Source organism: Camponotus floridanus, unplaced genomic scaffold (genome assembly GCF_003227725.1).
Source record: "Camponotus floridanus strain SB8 unplaced genomic scaffold, Cflo_v7.5 scaffold5, whole genome shotgun sequence".
Classification (NCBI taxonomy): Eukaryota; Metazoa; Arthropoda; class Insecta; order Hymenoptera; family Formicidae; genus Camponotus; species Camponotus floridanus.
This window is the reverse complement of record NW_020229658.1, coordinates 2,476,727-2,499,500: the sequence shown is the minus strand read 5'-3', so window position 1 is coordinate 2,499,500 and position 22,774 is coordinate 2,476,727. Positions and strand designations below refer to the sequence as shown.

The following is a 22,774-nucleotide window of genomic DNA, read 5'->3' as shown; positions in this document are numbered from 1 at the left end:
GACCCTTGTTAGGAATGATGTTATCGTTCTTAACGAAAGAATTTGATAATATATGGAACGTCTCACATCACTACCTCACTGCTCGAGAGTCACTGACCGAATGATCGTAAGTCAGCAACATTACCGCGGTATTGTTTATATCGCCAAGGTTGACTATGTAGAGAGAGAATTTTTAATATGTGAAACGTCACTACTCAAAGTGACTGTGCGAATGATAATAAACCACGTAAGATATTAACAATAACGCGATGTTGTTTATCAAGATTGAACACGGTGTTATTGATAATTTTCTCGTTGCCGAAATATTTTCTGTAATATAAAATATTTGCGCAAGGAATATTAAATTATAAAAGTATTTTAATTTATTGATTAAGATTAATTGATTATTTATTAAACTATTCATAATGAAGTCTTTCGTTATGCTAATTATTTGCATCTATAATTCGATTGTTTTACTTCGTGTTACCATTGTAATTAAACCTTTACTATCCGAAGATAATTAATATTACACTGCGCTCACAAATATCACAAAATATCGCAATATAAATAAACCTAAATTACCTCTAAATAAGAATAATAATCTTCGTTCCAAGATATCGCAAAATATCGCATTATAATTGAACCTATACTATCCCTAGATAATTAATATTACATTGCGCCTATAAATATCGCAAAATATCGCAGAAAGTTCTTGAAGCGCATATTTCACGTAATTTATTCATTTAATCAAGTAAGAATCATAGAAACAGAAATCTAAAATAATAAATTATCTGAAATTGATTTTTACAAGAAGAAATTATTACTTTAATGATATTTATAGAATCAAATATAATTTCCGCGACGCTTGATCTCGTTTTATTTTTCAATTATTTAAAATTTAATTATTTAATTTAGAATCAAAACGCATAGCAAAACAATCGAATCATAAATCGAAATAATTAACATAATGAACAGCTTTGCGATACATCAAATTAACAAATATTATTTATTTAATCCATATAATCTAAAACTTCTAGACACTCTAACATTTCGTGTATATGTTAAAGTACGTAAAATATATCAGCAGTGAATGGATAATAACACGGTCGGCCTTGGCGGCGTATGACGCGCTGTGTTTACATGTACGGTCTTGATATCATTCACACGGCAACATTCGACGAGTAAGGTGCGAAATATTCGTATATTATTAAATATTTTCTCTAACGTTAAAACACAATTATGACTAGTATTGAAACATAATTCGCTACGATAATTATAATTAGTACTTGCTAAACTTTTATTTGTAATTACTACGTGATGATTCGGGAGTGCCGTGCAAAGTATCTCGCGATTATTGCGTATACTAATTTTAATTAACTAATCTTAATTAATCTTATTTTCGGGAGTGAATGTGAGTGCAACGAAAAAATAGAAAAGGAGAGGAAAAGCAAGTAAAAAAGCACTAAAAAAGCACTAAAAAAGCACTGAGCAACGGAGCCCCGTACTGAGCAACAGTATCCGGTAAGTTTATAAATAATTTATCATTTATATTTATCATTTATATTCAGATTATATTATATATATATGTCATTTATATTCAGATCATATTATATATTGCTTGTTTTCTCGATAATGATTCTCTTTCTTTCCCTCTCTCTCTCTCTCTCTCTCTCTCGCTCTTTTTCTCTCTCTCTCTCTCTCTCTCTCTCTCTCTCACATTGTAAATTATCTAAATTATTTAAGCTTTTAAGTTATATTAGTATAACATATATATAAAATATTCTGGATTATCTTATTTTAATATACTTAAAATATCTATAATAAAATACTCTTGTATTAATTAATACTTTTATATAGATAGTAATATTTCATAAACTGCTTCACAATAATATATTTAAATATTTTATGCATAAAGAATTCCATAATGAATGAATTGTTTAATAAATAATCAATTTTAATCAATAAATTAAAATACTTCTATAATTCAATATTCTACGCGTGTGTATTTTATAATAAAATATTTCACCAATAAATTATCAATAAAATCATGATTTTGGCAACGTAAACAGTAGCGCGTTGTTTATATATTACAGTTTTGCTATCATTTGCTCAGTGATATTCAAACAATAAGTAATGATACGAAACGTTTCATATATTAATTAATTGTTTAAATAGAAAATAATTATTTAATTAGTCTATAAATATAAAAACTTCTACAATTTAATATTTTGCATTACAATCAAACAACTAAACTTCAAATTTTTCTAAAATGTGAACAAAAATTAATTATTAATTAAATGATTGCTGTCTCACAAATTTATTTATTATTTTAATACTTTAATTCTTATGATTCATATATATTATACAGCGTATAATACGCGTATCAGTAGCATACGCATTGCTGTAGCAAATACCGAATGATTTTGGTCTCGTGTAAAGGTCATGTTGCTCTCGTATCATGGAATAAGTGCATATATAAGTTTCGTATGACTATTTCGTATGATTATTGAAAGTCTCATGCAAAAGGCGCCACGTATTTGATTAATTATAATTAAATCGTGTTTTCATGAGTGAGTGAATGCTACAAAAAGAAATAATAAAAGATACGTAAGAGAGGAAAGGAAGTCTGAAAAAACATCAGATGTAACGTACGGAGTAAAATGAAGTAACATGAAGTAAAACATCGAATAATATATGCAAATAATTAGCAGAACGAAAGGCTCCGTGACAAATTGTTTAATAAATAATCAATTTGAATCAATAAATTAGAATGCTTCTATAATTTAATATTTCACGTTAATGTATATTTTATAATTAATATATATTTAATATTAATATGTATATTATTTAATGTATATTATATATTATATAAAATATTTTGGCAAGGAATTATTTATAACACGACATTCGACTTGGCAATATAAAATATAAACAGTAGCGCGCTATACATTGCCTCTTTGTCATCATTCGCACGGTGGCTCTCGAATAATAAAGTAGTAGTAAGAAACGCTTTGTATACTGTAATTTTTTTACTAAACACGATTACGATTAGTATCAAAATATAATTTGCTATAAATATTAACAAAAATTAATTAATTAAAAATTAATTAACGACATGAAACAGTATCACAACCATAAATATTTACCGAATCGTAATCATTCACTACCGCGATTAAAAATTGAAACAGAGAATATATAAAAGGGGATAAGAGAATTAAATATAATCTTCCGATCATCGTTACTTATTATATTATTTCTTTAACAATATTAGAATTAAATATATTTCGATTCAATGCTTTAAGTTTTCTCAATCTTTCTAAATACACAATTTAATCGAAAATCGATGAAATTATAGGGATTTAAAATATTAAATAATCACTTTGATAATTGCAATTTTTACGGACAATAATTATTATTTTAATATTTAGAATCACAAATATATTTCATCCGTATTACTTTATCGTTCTACTTGATAATCTAAATATAATTTGGGATTTGAGAGAACGCGAAGTAAAACGATCAATTCATAGATGCAAATAATTAGCATAACAAAGATTCGTGATAAATTGTTTAATAAATAATCAATTTTAGTCAGTAAATTAAAATACATTATTAACTTAATATTCTGCGTTAATGTATATTTTACAATTTATAAAATATTTCAGCTAATTATCGATAACATGACGTTCGACTTTAACAATATAAAATATAAACAATAGAGCGCTATACGTTACTGCTTTGTCATCATTCGCACGGTGGCTCTCGAGTAATAAAGTAGTGGTAAGAAACGCTTCGTATACTGTAATTTTTTTAATAAACACGATTACGATTAGTATCGAAATATAATTTGCTATAAATATTAACAAAAATTAATTAATTAAAAATTAATTAACGACACGAAACAGTATCATAACCATAAATATTTACCGAATCGTAATCATTCACTACCGCGATTAAAAATTGAATCAGGGAATATATAAAAGGGGATAAGAGAATTAAATATAATCTTCCGATCATCGTTACTTATTATATTATTTCTTTAACAATATTACAATTAAATATATTTCAATCAATGCTTTAAATTTTCTCCTTGTTAATTAAACAATATATAATTTAATCGAGAATCGATTAAATGATAGGAATCCATGATATTAAATAATCACTTTGATGATTGCGATCTTCACGGACAACAATTATTATTTTAATATTTAAAGTCATAAATATATTTCATCCGAGTCACTTTATCATTTTTGATAATCTAAATATAATTTGGATTGTGAGAGAACACGAAGTAAAACAATCGAATTATAGATGCAAATAATTAACATAACGAAAAGATCCGTGATAAATTGTTTAATAAATAATGAATTTTAATCAATATATTAAAATACTTCCATAATTTAATATTCCGCGTTAATGTATATTTTATAATATATAAAATATAAAAATATTTCAGCAACAAATTATCGATCACGCGGCGTTCAACTTTGGCAATATAAAATATAAACAGTATCGGGCTACGTTACCGCTTTGTCATCATTCGCACGGTGGCTTTCGAGTAATAAAGTAGTGGTAAGAAATGTTTCGTATACTATAATTTTTTTAATAAACACGATTACGATTAATATTAAAACATAATTTGCTATAAATATTAACAAAAATTAATTATTTAAAAATTAATTAACGACATGAAACTGTATCACAACGATAAAGCTTTATCGAATCGCATCATTTATTACTGCAAATAAAAATGGAAACACGAGGTACGTAAAAGAGGATAAAAGATTTAATTATGTTATGATATCCATCATTGATTATTATAAAATTTCTTTAACAATACTTGAATTAACTATATTTCGACCAATGCTTTAAATTTTCTCAATCCTTATTGTTATAATTAAACAATATACAATTTAATCGAGAATCGAATGAATGATGATGCAAAATATTAAATCATTACTTAGATTGTTGCGATCTTTCCGGACAATAATTATTATTTTATTACTTAGAATCACAGATATATTTTATCCGTTTTACTTTATCGTTTTACTTAACAATCTAAATATAATTTGGGAAGGAAGGACTGTGAGAGAACACAAAGTAAAACAATTGAATTATAGATGAAAATAATTAGCATAACAAAAGCTTTGTAAATTGTATGATAAATAATCAATTTTAATTTAATCAATAAATAAAAATACTTTCATAATTTAATATTCCACGCTAATGTATATTTTATAATATAAAAATATTTCGGCAATGAATTATCGATAATACGCGTTCGACTTTGGCAATATAAAATATAAACAGTAGGGCCCTATACGTTACCGCTTTGTCATCATTCGCACAGTGACTCTAGAGTAATAAAGTAGTGGTGAGAAACGCTTCGTATATTATAATTTTTCTTGTTAAACACGATTATGATTAATCTTGAAACATAATTTGCTATGAATATTAATAAATGTTAACGATCATCGAAACTTATTACAATATTTCTTTATAATATTAGAATATAATATTAGAATTAAATATATTTCGACCAATGCTTTAAATTTTCCCAATCATTGTTAATTAAATACACAATTTAATCGAAAATTGATTAAATTATAGGGATCTAAATATAAAATAATCACTTTGATAATTGCGATTTTTACGGACAATAATTATTATTTTAATATTTAGAATCACAAATATATTTCATCCGTGTTACTTTATCGCTCTACTTGATAATCTAAATATAATATAGGATGTGAGAGAACGCGAAGTAAAACAATCAAATTATAGATACAAATAATTAGTATAACGAAAAGCTCCGTGATAAATTGTTTAATAAATAATCAATTTTAATCAATAAATTAAAATACTTCATTAACTTAAGATTCTGCGTTAATGTATATTTTACAATTTATAAAATATTTCAGCAAATTATCGATAATACGGCATTCGATTTTGGCAACATAAAATATAAACAGTAGCGCACTATACGTTACCGCTTTGTCATCATTCGCACAGTGACTCTCGAGTAATAAAGTTGTGGTGAGAAACGCTTCGTATATTATAATTTTTTTTGTTAAACACGATTATGATTAGTCTTGAAACATAATTTGCTAAGAATATTAATAAATATTAATAAAAAAAATTAAAAATTAATTAACGACATGAAACTCTATTGCAATGATAAATCTTTATGGTATCGCAATCATTCATTACTGGAAACAAAAATTGAAACAAGTTATACATAAAAGAGGATAAGATATTATGTTGCGATATTTCGATCATCCAAACTTATTACAATATTTCTATATAATATTAGAATATAATATTAGAATTAAATATATTTCGACCAATGCTATAAATTTTCTCAATCATTGTTAATTAAATACACAATTTAATCGAAAATTGATTAAATTATAGGGATCTAAATATAAAATAATCACTTTGATAATTGCGATTTTTACGGACAATAATTATTATTTTAATATTTAGAATCACAAATATATTTCGTCCGTGTTACTTTATCGCTCTACTTGATAATCTAAATATAATATAGGATGTGAGAGAACGCGAAGTAAAACAATCGAATTATAGATACCTACAAATAATTAGTATAACGAAAGGCTCCGTGATAAATTGTTTAATAAATAATCAATTTTAATCAATAAATTAAAATACTTCATTAACTTAAGATTCTGCGTTAATGTATATTTTACAATTTATAAAATATTTCAGCAAATTATCGATAATACGGCATTCGATTTTGGCAACATAAAATATAAACAGTAGCGCACTATACGTTACCGCTTTGTCATCATTCGCACAGTGACTCTCGAGTAATAAAGTTGTGGTGAGAAACGCTTCGTATATTATAATTTTTTTTGTTAAACACGATTATGATTAGTCTTGAAACATAATTTGCTAAGAATATTAATAAATATTAATAAATTAAAAATTAATTAACGACATGAAACTCTATTGCAATGATAAATCTTTATGGTATCGCAATCATTCATTACTGGAAACAAAAATTGAAACAGGTTATACATAAAAGAGGATAAGAGATTATGTTGCGATATTTCGATCATCGAAACTTATTACAATATTTCTATATAATATTAGAATTAAATATATTTCGACCAATGCTATAAATTTTCTCAATCATTGTTAATTAAATACACAATTTAATCGAAAATCGATGAAATTATAGGGATTTAAAATATTAAATAACCACTTTGATAATTGCGATTTTTACGGATAATAATTATTATTTTAATATTTAGAATCACAAATATATTTCATTCGTGTTACTTTATCGTTCTACTTGATAATCTAAATATAATTTGGGATTTGAGAGAACGCGAAGTAAAACAATCGATTCATAGATGCAAATAATTAGCATAACAAAGATTCCGTGATAAATTGTTTAATAAATAATCAATTTTAGTCAGTCAATTAAAATAATTTATTAATTTAATATTCTGCGTTAATGTATATTTTACAATTTATAAAATATTTCAGCTAATTATCGATAACATGACGTTCGACTTTAACAATATAAAATATAAACAATAGGGCGCTATACGTTACCGCTTTGTCATCATTCGCACAGTGACTCTCGAGTAATAAAGTAGTGGTGAGAAACGCTTCGTATATTATAATTTTTTTTGTTAAACGCGATTATGATTAGTCTTGAGACATAATTTGCTATGAATATTAATAAATGTTAATTAATTAAAAATTAATTAACGACATGCAATGATAAATCTTTATCGAATCGCAATCATTCATTACCGCGATTAAAAATTGAAACAGATTATGCATAAAAGAGGATAAGAGATTATGTTGTGATATTTCGATCATCAATGCTTATTATAAAATTTCTTTATAATATTAGAATATAATATTAGAATTAAATATATTTCAACATAATTGTATGATATTAACAATGAACAATGATATTAACAATGAATGATACAGTTATCTTAAACCTCATTGCGAACCTACTTCCTTGCGAAGAAGATGACTTGAAAACAAGTCGAAACGTCGTCTGCACATGTTTATCATTTAAGCCTGTTTATATATACTTTTATATTATACTTACCGCTTTTATTTTACTTAAATTTATATCATATTATGTAATTATTTTGGATTAATATATAACTATCGCTGATTTATTTCATACTAAAAGCTCTCAAAGCCTTTACTCTTACTCCATTTAATTATTTTTTATAGAGAGCTTATTAATTACAATTATTATATTATATTATATTATATATAAAAAAAAATTATATATAATATAACCCTCCCATGGGGTACACCTTGTCGCGGTGGGAGGGCTTAGTACTCGGATGGTGCCTTGAGATTTATCTTAAATTTTTCTATTTACGATAAATCTTATGGTTCCTGAAAGGGAAGCTAAGTACCCTTTCGCGTCGTCGGTGCCGTCAACGTGCCGCGGACGGCTGCGCTTCGTAACCGCGTTTTCGCGTTATAGCATTCTCGCGTTATCGCGTTTTCGCGTTTTCAAAATCCCAATTTCGTTTTTTGTCAACGAGTCTCTCCTTCTGACGCCAACTAACTGGGATGTTTCATCGAGTCGTTGCTTTGCGACGTACTCGCGCCTTGTGCAACGTGGCACTTGGTGATGCCGGCCGCGCAGAACGTAGGTCCAGTACAAAATGTACATGGGCGCGCGGGTTCGAGCTTCGCGCTCGATCGGCTTAGTGATGAACACGCTCTGCTTCGTCAATTGATTTGGCCCGAATCGGTTAGAACTCGATCGATTGTTCGAAATGGTCGTCAATGGGTCCCTTCTCTTTGCTCGTCTACTCTACAGCCACACGCCTAGCGTGTGTTAACCCTGTCGAGGAGTCGAGTGGATTCCCCTAGGCACGATTTTCGCTCGGTAAAAGGAGTTGCCTCCCCATTTTCTAAATTGCTGAATGTTAGCTTTTAAAAAATGTGGGTATCCTCTTCTTTTATCGTCTATCAGCCTTGTGTACTGCGCTAGTGATATAGCATCCGTGCGGGTCACTTGAAATCGTGCTTAGCGGGTCCAGGTTCGATACGAGATAGGATAATTATGCGCGAAAAAGAGCTGGTGAACTTCATTTTCCTCTATTCCGTCAATTGTTTCGTCTTCTTTCCGGTTCGGGCCTAATCTTTGCTCGTTGTATCGTTGCATTCCCGACCTGTTGGCTCGAAATTGATTCTCGCGAAATGAAATGGGATTTTCGCTCGTACCGAAACCGGTAATGTCGGACAAAGTATATATATATTAAATATATACATCGCGCGACAAAATTTTTAATTGTACCGAATTAGTGCGGGAGTGCCGTTTAGTATCGCGCGTAAAATAACGAAAATAGCGATATAAAAATATCGCTCGTGAGTGCGGGAGTGCCGTTGAAAGTATCGCGCGTCAACAACATGAGAGGAGGAGGAGGCTTGGGAGAGGCATCTTGCATCGGCGGAGCAACCTGATGGTGAATATTTATTATTTGTATATCAATTGTTATAAATCGTACGCATAATAATTCGATCTTATTATTTAAATGAATTAAAGAGAAAATTAGAGAGAAAGATTTTTATAAAAGTTATATAAAACATTTTAAAAAACAGTTTTAAAATTTTATAAAAATTTTCCACACGTGTTTATCTCTGCTTATTATTTTACACATCGGATATAAAATTCCGTGCGATAAAAATTTTTTGAAATATTGATTGCATTCTGTGAGCATAAATATAAATGAATTTTATATTTGTATGTTACAGACAACTAGCTTCGATAACAACAACTCCGCTGTTGCGCATCAGTGCCGGTGAGTGAGAAAAACTTTTATTTAACTTTAAGGTAACGGATTCGTAGAGATTGTAGATGTAGATTGTAGATTGTAGATTGTAGATTGTAGATTGTAGATTGTAGAGTGTGAATTGTAGTAAGTCCGTTGCCTTAAAATGGATGAGCTAGGATAGATTAAATTAAATAACTTTTAATAAATTCTTTCGAAATGCTTTGCATCTATTGCGAAAATATATTGAAGTATTAATTTAAAAAAGAGAATCAAGAAAAGAAAATTTTTTTTGTAAAGACTTGACTAGTTTATTAAATCAAGAGCACGCATTAATAATTTTAACAATTTTATCAATTTTTGATACTACTTTATTCTTATAACGCGTACTTATTTTATTCTAATTTCTTATATCATAGCTCATCCATTGTAGAATTTGTTTGTAGATATTGTTTTTAAATTTTACTTTAACTTAAAATAAAGCCAAACGATTAATTAATTAAATAGTTTGTAATATCATAAAAGTTATACACATACATGAATTTTATATTTTATTAGAACATATAGTATATAGAAATTTGTAGTAATTTGGCTTTATTTGAGTTAAAATAAAGTTATATTTAAATATTTAAGAAACGATCGTAAAATCGAGCGATCGTTACGATGAGCGTGAAATATTTACGCTCATTTGCCGGTAATTAATCGGCAAAAGAAGGAGTGTTTATCTCCTTTTTCGATCTCTGATTAGAGATCGAGTGAGAAAGTGGCCAGAATCAACGAAAAGTAAGTTCAATTGGCCTGAAGAAAAGCTTTACGTACAATAGTACGTAATGTCGGAGATTTATTCACGCGGTTAGGGCATGCGGTTAGAGAATGTAATTAGGGCACGTAATTAAAATATACGTGATTAGAGATAGGCTTTCCTCGAATAATTTCACTTAATCGAGAAATAGGATTGTTAGGGCTATTAGGTGATCATTAGGTTTTTTTCCTTTCCAATTCCTTTCTATTATGTCATGCTATTAGGTCATCATTAGGTATTCCTTTCTATTATGCCATGCTATTAGGTCATCATTAGGTTTTTTTCCTTTCAATTTTCCTTTCAAAAAGTAGAGGATTGTTAGTGCTATTATGTGATTAATTTAGCTGATTTTATATTATGTATCTTTTAAGGAATCAGGAAATGTAGGTTTAAATAATATTAAGGAAAACAAATTAATAAATATTTCAATAATTATATTATTAATATTAAGAATTTTTAAGGGATCAATATTTTTTGAGTGTTTTTTATAGGTATTTTATTTATATAAGGATGAAAATTACATTGTTAATACTCAATAATTTGTATAGTAATACGAATTTTTTTGCGAAATTTTATGTACTTATGTAATACGAAATTTATGTACTTTTATGTAATATGAAATTTTATATGAAAAATTAAAAATATAAATTTATATATTAAGCTATTTTTTAGTAATGTGAATAATAAATTTCGTATATTTATGAATTTATAAGTTATTTTTAAATATAGCTTTTTGAAAGATTTAAAATAGAATTAAGAATGAGTAGATATTAAAGAATGAATAGAATTTATAGAAAAAGATTTATTATTAAAATTTCAAAAAAAATTTTGATTTAAATAATATTTATAAATAATAACTTTTCGAAAATTTATATATTCATTTATTTATATATTTATGGTTTTAGTTTAAATAATAATTTTTATATAAAATTTATATGTTTATTTTCTTATATATAGATGTTTGTGTATTTATGTATTTAAAATTTTAATTTAAATAATAATTTTTATATTTATATATTTATAAAATTTATATATTTATATATATTTTGAGATATATATAATTTCATTAATTGTATTTCATTAATTTTATTTATATAAATTTATCTAAACAGCTTATAATATTAAAGTTTAATATCGAAGATTAAGAAAATTATTTTTTTCAGATATTTGTGAATATATATTGAATGTATATAATATTGAATATAGTAAATATTATGAACATATAATAGGATAGTAGTTTGTTAGGGCTACTCCATATAATGCTCCTTATGCACATGGTTCCGGGGACTTGCGCGGTGGGCAGAAGACTAAGGAAAGGCGCGTGGGGTTTTTAGTTGGTAGTCCCTGCCGTTAAAATGGCGGCAGGGAGAGCCCAACACTACCCCGACGGGACCGCTAAATAGCGGTCCCGTCGGGGTGTGCATAAGGAGCATTTTCCCCACGTAAAAAAAAAAAAAAAAAAAAAAACTTGTTAAATTATGTTGTATTACATTTAAAATTATATTATATTTTAATAATGAATTTCAACAATGAATTTCAACAATGAATAACATAATATCCGACATAAACAATACCGTGCCAATGATTTTGTTTTACGGTCTTGTTATGCAAATTTAAATTTATATACTATATTGCAAAATAAATGCTGCAATTGTATATATTATATTATATATAAAATTATATATAATATAACCCTCCCATGGGGTACACCTTGTCGCGGTGGGAGGGCTTAGTACTTGAATGGTGTTTTGAGATTTATCTTAAATTTTTCTATTTATGATAAATCTTAAGGTGCTTGAAAGGGAAGCTAAGTACCCTTTCGATAGAAATGCATAATGATTGAAAATAATTAGAAACTAAAAGACAGTGTGCAATCTTTTTATTAATAATAATACTATTTTGTAATTATATTAAATTTTATAATTTAGTACATTATATTATATAAAATATTAAGCATAAAAATATTATGCTGGTAAGAAAATTATAATAAAAGTATATAAATAATGTTGACTGTATTAGAATAGAACATATGAATTTTTTATATTTTATATAAAGGAAGAGATATTTAAAATATTTTGCAACATCTATATTTTTCGAATCTTAATTATAAAAACTTCAGAAGAATCAGTGATTACTTTAACAAATTCTATACATGTATTAATAATTAAATTTTTAAATAATTAAAAAAAAGATTGATAAATATCAAAGATCATTTTACTGATAATTAAAAAGATTTATAGAAATACGGTTAAAAAGGTTTTTATTCCACAACAGACATTTTGTTTTTTTGTAAATAAAAATATATGACATTTAATGTATAGAAAAATATTTATTTTATCTTTGAACGTTACATTGGAAGATCACAGTATTTTTCGGGATTGAAGTCAAATTTTAACGTCTTACTTTGTGATACGACATAAATAGATATGAATCAATTAATTAAATATATATTATATTTAAATTTTTCAATGTTAACATATCTTTCGAAAAGAGATAATATATCTATATTTATATACACATAAAATATATATATGTAATTCCAGCGTGTGTATTTCATGTAATGTTTTAAATTGAATATATATATATATATATATATATATATATATATATATATTATATGTTTATTTGTGCATGTGTAGAGAGAAAGAGAGAAAGAGAGAGAGAGAGAGAGGACCACAAAATTTATTTAAAAAATAAAAATTAAAAAATTTATTTATATTTATATACATATGCGTTTTGCTATACAACACTGATGGCATTTCATGTACTATAGACATTTTGTGCGCATAGCACGGAACAGAACCAAAAATTGTGCACATTATATGTTACCCTCTGAGAACTTTCGTGGACTTTGGCTTTGTAGTTCATCCACGTTTTTTAGATTAACAGAGGGCGTATCGCTTTCAGGGATCACCTAAAAGCGGGCCATGACATCTCTCGGTCTTCTCTCTGTTGATACCAGTGTTACTGTTGCCAATCATTGCCAATCCTCTTGTAATTGTCAATAATGGCGACCATTTGTGAGAATGGTGTAGAACACGCGCTAGTTTTCGCAAATACATCTGTAACAAACAAAATGCCTGCGCAAGAAGTTGCGGTGCTACAACCACCGGCCACCGAGAGTGAGGAGAACAATGTTCCTTCTTCGCAACCGATCGTAGGCATCATTTATCCGCCTCCTGAGGTTAGGAGTATCCTTTGTCAGAAATATCATCGAATCGTCCAAAAAAAGTTTAACAAATGTTCGTTACAGAATTGGAGAAAAATCGACACGAGAAATGTATTTCATATACAATTTGACATTTAAAGTATCGTCTCGGTTTTAATTTATCATTGCTGCTTGACATATGATAGTTATATATTTGTTCTTCCTATACAGAAATTCAGATATTGTTGACAAAACCGCCAGTTTCGTAGCCAGGAATGGGCCGGAATTCGAATCCAGAATTAGACAGAATGAATTGGGCAATCCCAAATTCAATTTCTTAAACTTTGGCGATCCCTATCACGCTTATTATCAGCATAAAGTAAAGGAGTTTAAGGAAGGAAAAGGACAGGAGCCTACAGTAGGATCAGCACCCGGGAAAACTGTTAATCTTACTGCACATCAGAAACAGCAGGAAATTTTGAAGCAAGTTGAACAACCGTTTGTGCCCAAGGATCCGCCAGTTGAATTCGAATTCATCGCAGATCCTCCTTCCATATCGGCTTTGGATCTGTATGTAATAGTCGTTATATATAATTAATATTTTTTTTTTTCAGAAAATAAAATTGTGTTTCTTTTTCAGAGATATTGTGAAACTAACTGCTCAGTTTGTTGCACGTAACGGAAGGCAGTTCTTGACCAATCTAATGAATCGTGAACAAAGGAATTTCCAATTTGATTTCTTGCGCCCTCAGCATTCTTTATTTCAATACTTTACTAAACTTTTGGAGCAATATACCAAAGTACAGACAGATAATTATTTTTTGTTTTAAAATATAAATATAAATTTGCTTGTAAACAGTGAATAACAAATCGTTATATTTTTACAGGTATTGATTCCACCCAAGGATTTGTTGCCACGTCTCAAAGATGAGGCATTCAATATGGATAAGATCTTGGAACAGGTGAAATACCGCGCCGAGTATTTAAAATATCAGGAGGCGCAGAGACGTAAAGAGGAAGAAGAATTAGAAAGAGAGAGAGTCGCGTATGCGCAAATTGATTGGCATGATTTTGTCGTGGTTGAAACTGTAGACTATCAGCAATTTGAAGTCGGCAATTTCCCAGCGCCAACGACTCCAGACGAAGTTGGAGCGCGTGTTCTAATGCAGGTACGATCATAATTTTATGATTAGAATCTTTATTTATTTTTATTAATTTACAAAATATGTTAAATATAAATCGAATATCGAAAATTTATAGGAACGTATAGAAGATGGGGAGGATGTGGAAATGCAAATCGATAGTGATGCAGAAGAAGAAACACAAGCGCGCACAGATGGTGAAAAAGGCGATCGCGCGAAAGATAATAATCAGGTAAATATATTTTTTTATTCATTATGTGCATAAATTCACGTGTTATAACGTTCTTTATTAATATTTCAAGGTGCAAGATATGGAGGAAGATTCCAGCGATGAAGATGACGTATCTCCACCAGGTGATACTCACAAATCTAAAGAATCCAAACCACGCGAAACGAGCATGCAGCCTCCTCCATTACCACCTACACCAGGAAATGTGATGGTTAAGAAAGGATATGATCCAAAACAACATGGTAAATATATTTTATCATTAATTAGTTCTAACACATCAGCATTTCATACTGTCAATATATTATTAATTTTATAGCTGTTAAAGCTGCTCGTCCTGTTGCTTCTGATGACTATTTGATGATTTCGCCGCTTACACGCGAACACATTCCTGCTAATAAGGTGCAAGAACATATGCGTATTGGATTGTTGGATCCTCGCTGGGTTGAACAACGAGACAAGCATTTAGACAAACTTGCACAAGAAACTGTATTTGCGCCAGGCACAGCTATCGAGGCAAGTCTCAAGCAACTCGCCGAGAGACGTACTGATATTTTCGGTGTTGGTGATGAAGAAACGGCGATCGGTAAGAAAATCGGTGAAGAGGATAAGAAGAAGGATGATAAAGTCACATGGGATGGTCACACGTCGAGTGTAGAGGCAGCAACAAGAGCCGCGCGTGCCAATATCACGCTGGAAGAACAGATTCATCAAATACATAAAGTCAAAGGTCTTCTACCTGATGAGGAGAAGGAAAAGATTGGTCCAAAACCTGTGAATCGCGCGACCGAGCTTTCTCATATGGCTGCTGCTGCTTCAAAACCACAAGCTACGTTGAAAGCACCTCCGAAACCTCTTGCACCAAAGCCCATACCGGTGCCCGCCCAACCTCCTCCACCACCAACTATGAGTATGCCAACTATGGGCATACCTCAGCCGATGATGCCACAGCCGCCAATGATGATGATGGCACCTATGCCACCTATGGCACCCCGACCACCACCTCTAATGCGTACGAAACTTTTTTTATTTATTTCTATATATTTCGAAAAATATTTTATTATCGTATTGTTTCATATAAATAAAACTAATCGAAATAAAATAATCTATCGCAGCTCCAGCAATGTCACCGTTTATGCCGGCGCCACCACCGATGCAGCCACCAATGACATCTACTGTAAATAACTTCTTATAAAATATTCATACAATTCATTACTTTTCTTGTATTTTAAAATTTAATTTATATTTATATCTTTTTTCTTCCAAGATTGGATTAAAATCTGCTAGTAAACCACCGGATGAAGAACCACAAACTAAGAAACTGAGAACTGAAGACTCATTAATTCCAGAGCAACAATTCCTTGCTAGAAACAAGGTAAAAAATATATATATACATACATTTAACAAAAAGTTTGACTAAATTCCAAAAAAAAATTCTTTTCTCAGGGACCTATACAAGTTAACATCGCTGTGCCTATGATGACAGAAAAAGCTGAATGGAAATTGAATGGTCAAACATTGAATATTACTTTACAACTAAGTGATACTGTAGCAACCATGAAAGCGCTTATCCATGAACAAACTGGCATGCCACCTGGAAAACAAAAACTGCAGAATGAGGTATCATAGTTGATAAACTTTTCACTTATATACATCTCTTTTATTGTTAATGAGTATTAGGTTATATAAATGTGACTCTCTGTTTCCAGGGAATGTTTTTCAAAGATAATAACACTCTCGCTTATTATAATTTAACTTCGGGTAGCGTTATTAATCTGCTACCAAAGGAGAGAGGTGGTAGAAAGAAGTAAATAAATAAAAACGTAAGTATAAATAAATAAAATCTATTAATTAAAAATATAATAATATATAATTAAATTTTAATTTAATTAAAAATTAAAATTTAATTTGCTTTTAATTACTACTATATAATCACTATATATCATTTTAAAATACAAAAATTATTACTTGATTAAAATATATATTTCATTTATTTAAGATCCATTTATAACCACATGTGCAACAGAATTATATAACTTATAAATGCAATAAATAGTATTATTTAAATATGATTTTATCATAATTTTTAAGCTCCATTTTTTATGGAATAATGAAACTTAAATTGTAATATAATTTTAATCTTGTGTTGTGTTTGTACAATAATTAAAATAAAACTTACTTAGCTAATACAGGTAATATTAACTTTTAAAATTGCTAAGTTTAAACCAAATAGTAAATAGCTAACATAATTTAGAAAAATAAATGCATTTATAGTTACTTTATACATATTTTTTTAGAATATATTCATTTTGTTATTAAAATTAAAAATTTGCAGTATATATTACAAGATAAAAATTTAATGAATATGTTGACGAGAAGAATTGAATAGGTTATAAGAATATTTTATACATTTGTAAAAAATATTATATGAGATATTCTCATATATAAAATAATTTCCTCTTAGATAATTTTTAATATACATTATATAAATTTGAACATCCTAAATAATAGTAATTTAAAAATAATATGTAGAAAACCCAATGCAACCTCTTTGCGATATAAAGGTATAAAAGATATATTTTTCTTTAGAAAATATTTTGGTATATACAATTTTGTTATTTACATTTGCTTTTTTGTTCGTTTTTCTTCTTTAATATTTGATCTACAATCTTACGATAACGTATCGTCATAGGTTTATAAATCTAAAAGCATAAAATATAATACATTATCAATTCTAATAATAAAAAAAGTCCTTAAAAATTGATTCTACTTACGGATTCGGCATCATCATATGGTTGACATACAGGTGTCGGTTCTGGCAAACAACGTGTAATTTCATCAAAACTACAATTATTGTGAAATAAACCATACTTGGCTTGATACGCCGCACCCATCATAGCCGAATTAGCTGCTTCCTATTGAATAAAAAAAGTTATAAAAATTAAATATTTTCATGTATTAAATTTTAATATTAATGGTAATAATTATCACATACTATATTTACCGAGATATATACTGGCGAATTAAACACATCGGAAAGTACTTGCAATATAGCTTTATTCACAGATGCACCTCCCGTTGCGATAATTCGTGTATTAGGTCCTATACAAAAGAAAGAATATCGGAAATATTTGCAAAATAAGAATGTGAAAAAAATCATTTGTCAAAAAATACTTGCCGATGACAAGTCCAAAATCTTCAGCGTATGCTCTTTTTGCGACAAATTGACCTTCAATCAATGCTCTCACTTCTACTTCTTTCGAACTATATCGAGAGATTTCATCATTGGCTTTATTATATCTATAATCACCGATGACAAAAGGCAGGATCTCTTGTTTATCGAAATATAATGCAAAGTTGCCGAAATTTCCTCGAGGCGTGCTTTCTAATAATTCATTAAATATTTGCCAGCTATCTTGAGCAGCCTCGTTTCGTATTCGTTCGCGCGTCAAAGAAGCGTTCTTAAAACTGTACAAAACAATTATCATTATTTATATAAAATAAATATCGCTTGTACATTATTAGTATAAAGACAAAAAATACCCAAGCATTCCCATATAAGCCTGATTATCTATCGGATTGCACAATATATGTCCATCCATTATAGTCTTTGGTTCGTTTAGCCACAAGAATAAAACATCGCTCGTACCCAAACTGCAAGCGATATCACCCTCTTTTAACCTCATACCTATGTATTATTATTGTCATGAGTATAATAGCGTCCTACAGCTCACGTTGTATTATAATGAAACATATTTCTAAACATATATATGGATAATATTACATACCTACCAAGGATCCCGGATTATCTCCGGTAAACGCAATTATTCTACATTTTTCTTTAAAATCAAATCTTTCCACGAAATAAGGCGATATAGGACCGATATCACTGCATGATGAAACAGGTTTACCCAATTTTCCTCTTAGTCCCGATGCGCAAGTCTATCAAATATATGATATATAGTGACGGCAAAAATGAAACATATGTACAAGCACAATATGTACAATTATATATAACGTCATTTTACCTCCAATAATAGATCATCCCAATCTTTCGTATGAATATTTAGCAGATTCATTCCCGAGCCATCAGACCAATCGATAGGTGCGTAATCGCCCAGGAACAAAGAGGCAAGAAAACTGCTCACCAACGAGATTCTCTAAAAGAAAACAGCACGCACATAAAATAACATTCAGTTTGATACGTTTTAAAAGCAGCACAAAACGCATGATGCATAGTTTGATCATCGAGTTATAATTGGAAACGTTAAATCACACGATAACACGATTATGTCACAAAAATTTTTAGATTGTAAATTTTTACTAAAACCGTGAAATAAAGATAAGTATTAAAAAAATAAGTAAATAAAAATGTACAACACTGACCAAGAAATCAATTAATAGTAAATTCCCGATCACTAATTGTTACAAATACTTTTTATAGTTGACACACTTGGTAAAATTATCATTGATACATTCAAAAGCGAAACACACTATTGTAATTCAATCAATATAACCATACGTAACGAATACCTCGGTCAATTGCCGTTCTCATTTTTTCGAAGGAAGCCACGAGTTTTTAGTAGGTAATACCTCAGTGTTACAGTAGGCTTCCGGCTTCGTGCGTGCTATTTTCGCTATCTGCGGTCCCGAGAATCTCTCGTACGCTCGCGAACCCGTTATTTCCGCTAATTTCTGAAATCACACGCTGCGTGAATAAATATTGTTGATCTAAAGAACTCGTGTGTATACTATGTATAAGATAACTTCAAATATTTAGCCAATCCATTCTTGCATGGTTATAGCATCAGTTAGTCGTTTACAATATTTTACATCGCAGAAATAAATTCTCGTGAAAGCTAACGTTAAACCATAAACATACGCGTTCATTATAAACTTTAACATATATTGGATTAAAGATTCGTGTATATTTGTCTTAATTTATCATTATATATTCTACAGATAAATAAACAAGGATGCTTACGTGAGGACCACCTACGATCTCCTCCAAAACGCTACATTCTTTCGACGTACTGGAATCCATCCATACAGGCGAATGAGTTACGGAGAAGGATGTAGCAAATTGTTCGTATAAGAATTTTATGGGATTTAAACGCTGCAATCGACTTTGGCTACCTTTGCCCCAATAAATCGTGCCGTGTTGCTAAGAACCATAGAAATGTGGAAAGAAGTATCTTATATAAAGATGCATTTATGGTATATTTTTAAAATAATCGATATAATTGGGAAGTAATATATATAGCCGCATTACCTGCGCACATCCAGAGATGGCTACCACTTTACTAAAATCGACACCGCAAACACGTAATTTGTCAAGTATCATATCTAAGGCTTTAACCCACATTAAAGAAGGCGCTACCACGACATGCGGTTCCTCTTTCTTCTGTATAACTCCTCCGTAAGTCCTACAATATAATATTCAAGTACTCATGTATTACAAGATAAAATGTAGAGAATTACAATTTTATTCAATTTTCTTTAAGAATACCTAAATTCCGGTAGATCATTATCAAACTGTACACTAGTCTCGTGAAGGACGGCTAGATTATCATCGACTACTACCGCTTTCAGCTGAAATTGAATCAAACGCAAATTTAACATTTAAAATATCCATCCTTTTTCCAAAATTTACATAATTATGTTTCACACGTGCAATTATTTTTCTTTATTTTTTGATCTATAAATTTTTATCTAATAATTAGTTTAATTTAATTAATTTATTTAATAATGATCCATTTAATATGAACACAAAATAATTAATAAAATCTGAAAATTCTTTGCACGTTTAGGACGATAATAATAACGATTATAATATAATAATATCTTTATATATATTATCGCCCCTAGTGCAACGTGAAATTTTTACTCCAATGTACACGCATCAAAACTGCTCCGATGATATCGGCTCAATATTTCTATATCTCGCTGCATTTTGCAAATATGTTTCCTTCGCGCATATCAGCTAATAATTCGTATGTTATCTCATTAGATAATAGTGACCCGGCAATGTCAGAGCGGTGTCTCTTGTGACGTTTCGACACTCGCTCGTGTTTATGAAACTATCATTGTATTGACACACTTTATGAAATGCGTAATAAATGCGCGTAGAAAGACGGGTCATCACTATTTGAAGATAATGAAATTCATAAACATACTTTGTAAGGTTATCACTCTCAAAGTGAATAGAAAGATGTAAGACGAAATAATAAGTAATCGATAATTGAATTGTATAGTAATCAAAGGAAAAAAAATCACAAATAAAATATATGTGGATGCTGTAGTAAAAGATATAAATATTCTCTAAAAAACGGTTCACAATTTCTCATATAAGTAATCAATATCGAAATTTCATCGCATCTTATTTTTTCTAGTAACATTCGATATGATATCTTTCAGGAAAATGCGAGATCTACATATAAATAATATTCCGTGAAATCGGATATCACGAACTTAATGAAAAATTCATTCACGATTACTTTCCATAAAAGATTTTCTTTCCTCAGGAAACTGATATAATTTTAAATGCTGTAGATGTAGAAAAAGATCTTACATTACGTATTATCTTACGTCGTCTCATTATTTCGTCTACATCCATTGTTGTGAGTAAAAATTATCTCGCAACAAAATATTCCACACATCGTTTTATCTCGTAATAAACTCCTAGTGATAAAAACTTTCAAAGTAAGCATGTGCAAATTTGAGCAACACAGATGTTATCTCGTAAGGTTTTCGATTGTTAGAATAAGATATAAAATATTGTACTGTTTTATATACATATATGTATATCCACGTGGTCACCTTTCAATGCACGAGTGCACTGTCGCACATTGTTACAATTCGCATATAATCTCTCGTAAACAAAGTAAACAATTACGTGCATTTTAATATAATAATTAAAACTCAAATTTTTCAAGGTATCTGAAAAGAGACTTAACAGATTACATATTTTCTGCTCGTGAATTTATGTTGTTTGAATTGTGCATTAACATCGTTCACAGTCCCAACTTTCACGCCTTTCAATTCTACATATATTTATATCTTTACGTATTGTACATTTTCGAGATACACAGATACATCGCAAAATATACCTGCTGGCTGCTCAGGTCTAGACCCAAGTATGTTGCCGTCGACGAATCTTCCATGCTTCCGACGTAAATCGACGTAGAATTAACGTGAGAGCTCGTAGAACCGATGACAGAAAGACGCGACTGACAGCTGACAGCTCGCTCGATTCGATGCTCTTGATGTGTCCACGCGTCACTTTATTGCTCGAGGGATTAAGCGCGAGCGAACACGTGGCCTGCGTGCATCCTCGGATGAACTTTGATGTTACATTCCGCGAGATTCAACGCGTGACCCTTGCTAGGAATGATATTATCGTTCTTGCATTACGCAACGCGATCCGTCGTCTGGAGATAGATCGTTAACGTGGCACGAAGGCGAACGACACTGGAACAATAAACGACATACATGTGTTGGTTTGACGTATCTGACTTTGGGCATAACTGGTGGATGATAACCGGGTAAGAGAGAGGAAGAGCGCGAGCTATTTTATCGGTAGTATAACTTTGAAGCATATCATGTCTGCTCCATCTGTAGCTGTAATCGTGCGTTATGTATCCGAGGAAATTTAGTCGATAACCTAGCGTGCAGTTTAGAAATAAATAT

The 22,774-nt window shown here is 29.7% G+C and overlaps 2 protein-coding genes across 3 annotated transcripts; one reads left to right on the top strand and one right to left on the bottom strand.

Annotated features, from left to right (window-relative positions):
* Positions 1-13,472: 13,472 nt before the first annotated feature.
* Positions 13,473-20,573, top strand: LOC105255811 (splicing factor 3A subunit 1). The gene is made up of 12 exons (XM_011265317.3): positions 13,473-13,760; positions 13,957-14,287; positions 14,358-14,517; positions 14,605-14,886; positions 14,978-15,091; positions 15,162-15,330; positions 15,405-16,097; positions 16,201-16,262; positions 16,353-16,460; positions 16,532-16,705; positions 16,795-16,908; positions 20,048-20,573. The coding sequence occupies exons 1-11, from the start codon at positions 13,577-13,579 to the stop codon at positions 16,894-16,896; spliced, it is 2,379 nt and encodes a 792-aa protein (XP_011263619.1). The 5' UTR covers positions 13,473-13,576; the 3' UTR covers positions 16,897-16,908; positions 20,048-20,573.
* On the bottom strand, positions 17,602-22,545 carry LOC105255813 (xylulose kinase). Of its 2 annotated transcripts, none has more exons than XM_025412418.1 (12): positions 22,195-22,545; positions 20,595-20,677; positions 20,358-20,511; positions 20,070-20,249; positions 19,679-19,780; positions 19,114-19,245; positions 18,874-19,027; positions 18,629-18,773; positions 18,264-18,553; positions 18,081-18,187; positions 17,860-18,000; positions 17,602-17,787 (listed from the first exon to the last, which is right to left on the bottom strand). In XM_025412418.1, the coding sequence occupies exons 1-12, from the start codon at positions 22,246-22,248 to the stop codon at positions 17,701-17,703; spliced, it is 1,629 nt and encodes a 542-aa protein (XP_025268203.1). In that variant the 5' UTR covers positions 22,249-22,545; the 3' UTR covers positions 17,602-17,700. The 2 variants fall into 2 exon arrangements, with proteins under 2 accessions (XP_025268203.1, XP_025268204.1); XM_025412419.1 differs by having other exon boundaries at positions 18,090-18,187.
* Positions 22,546-22,774: the final 229 nt, after the last annotated feature.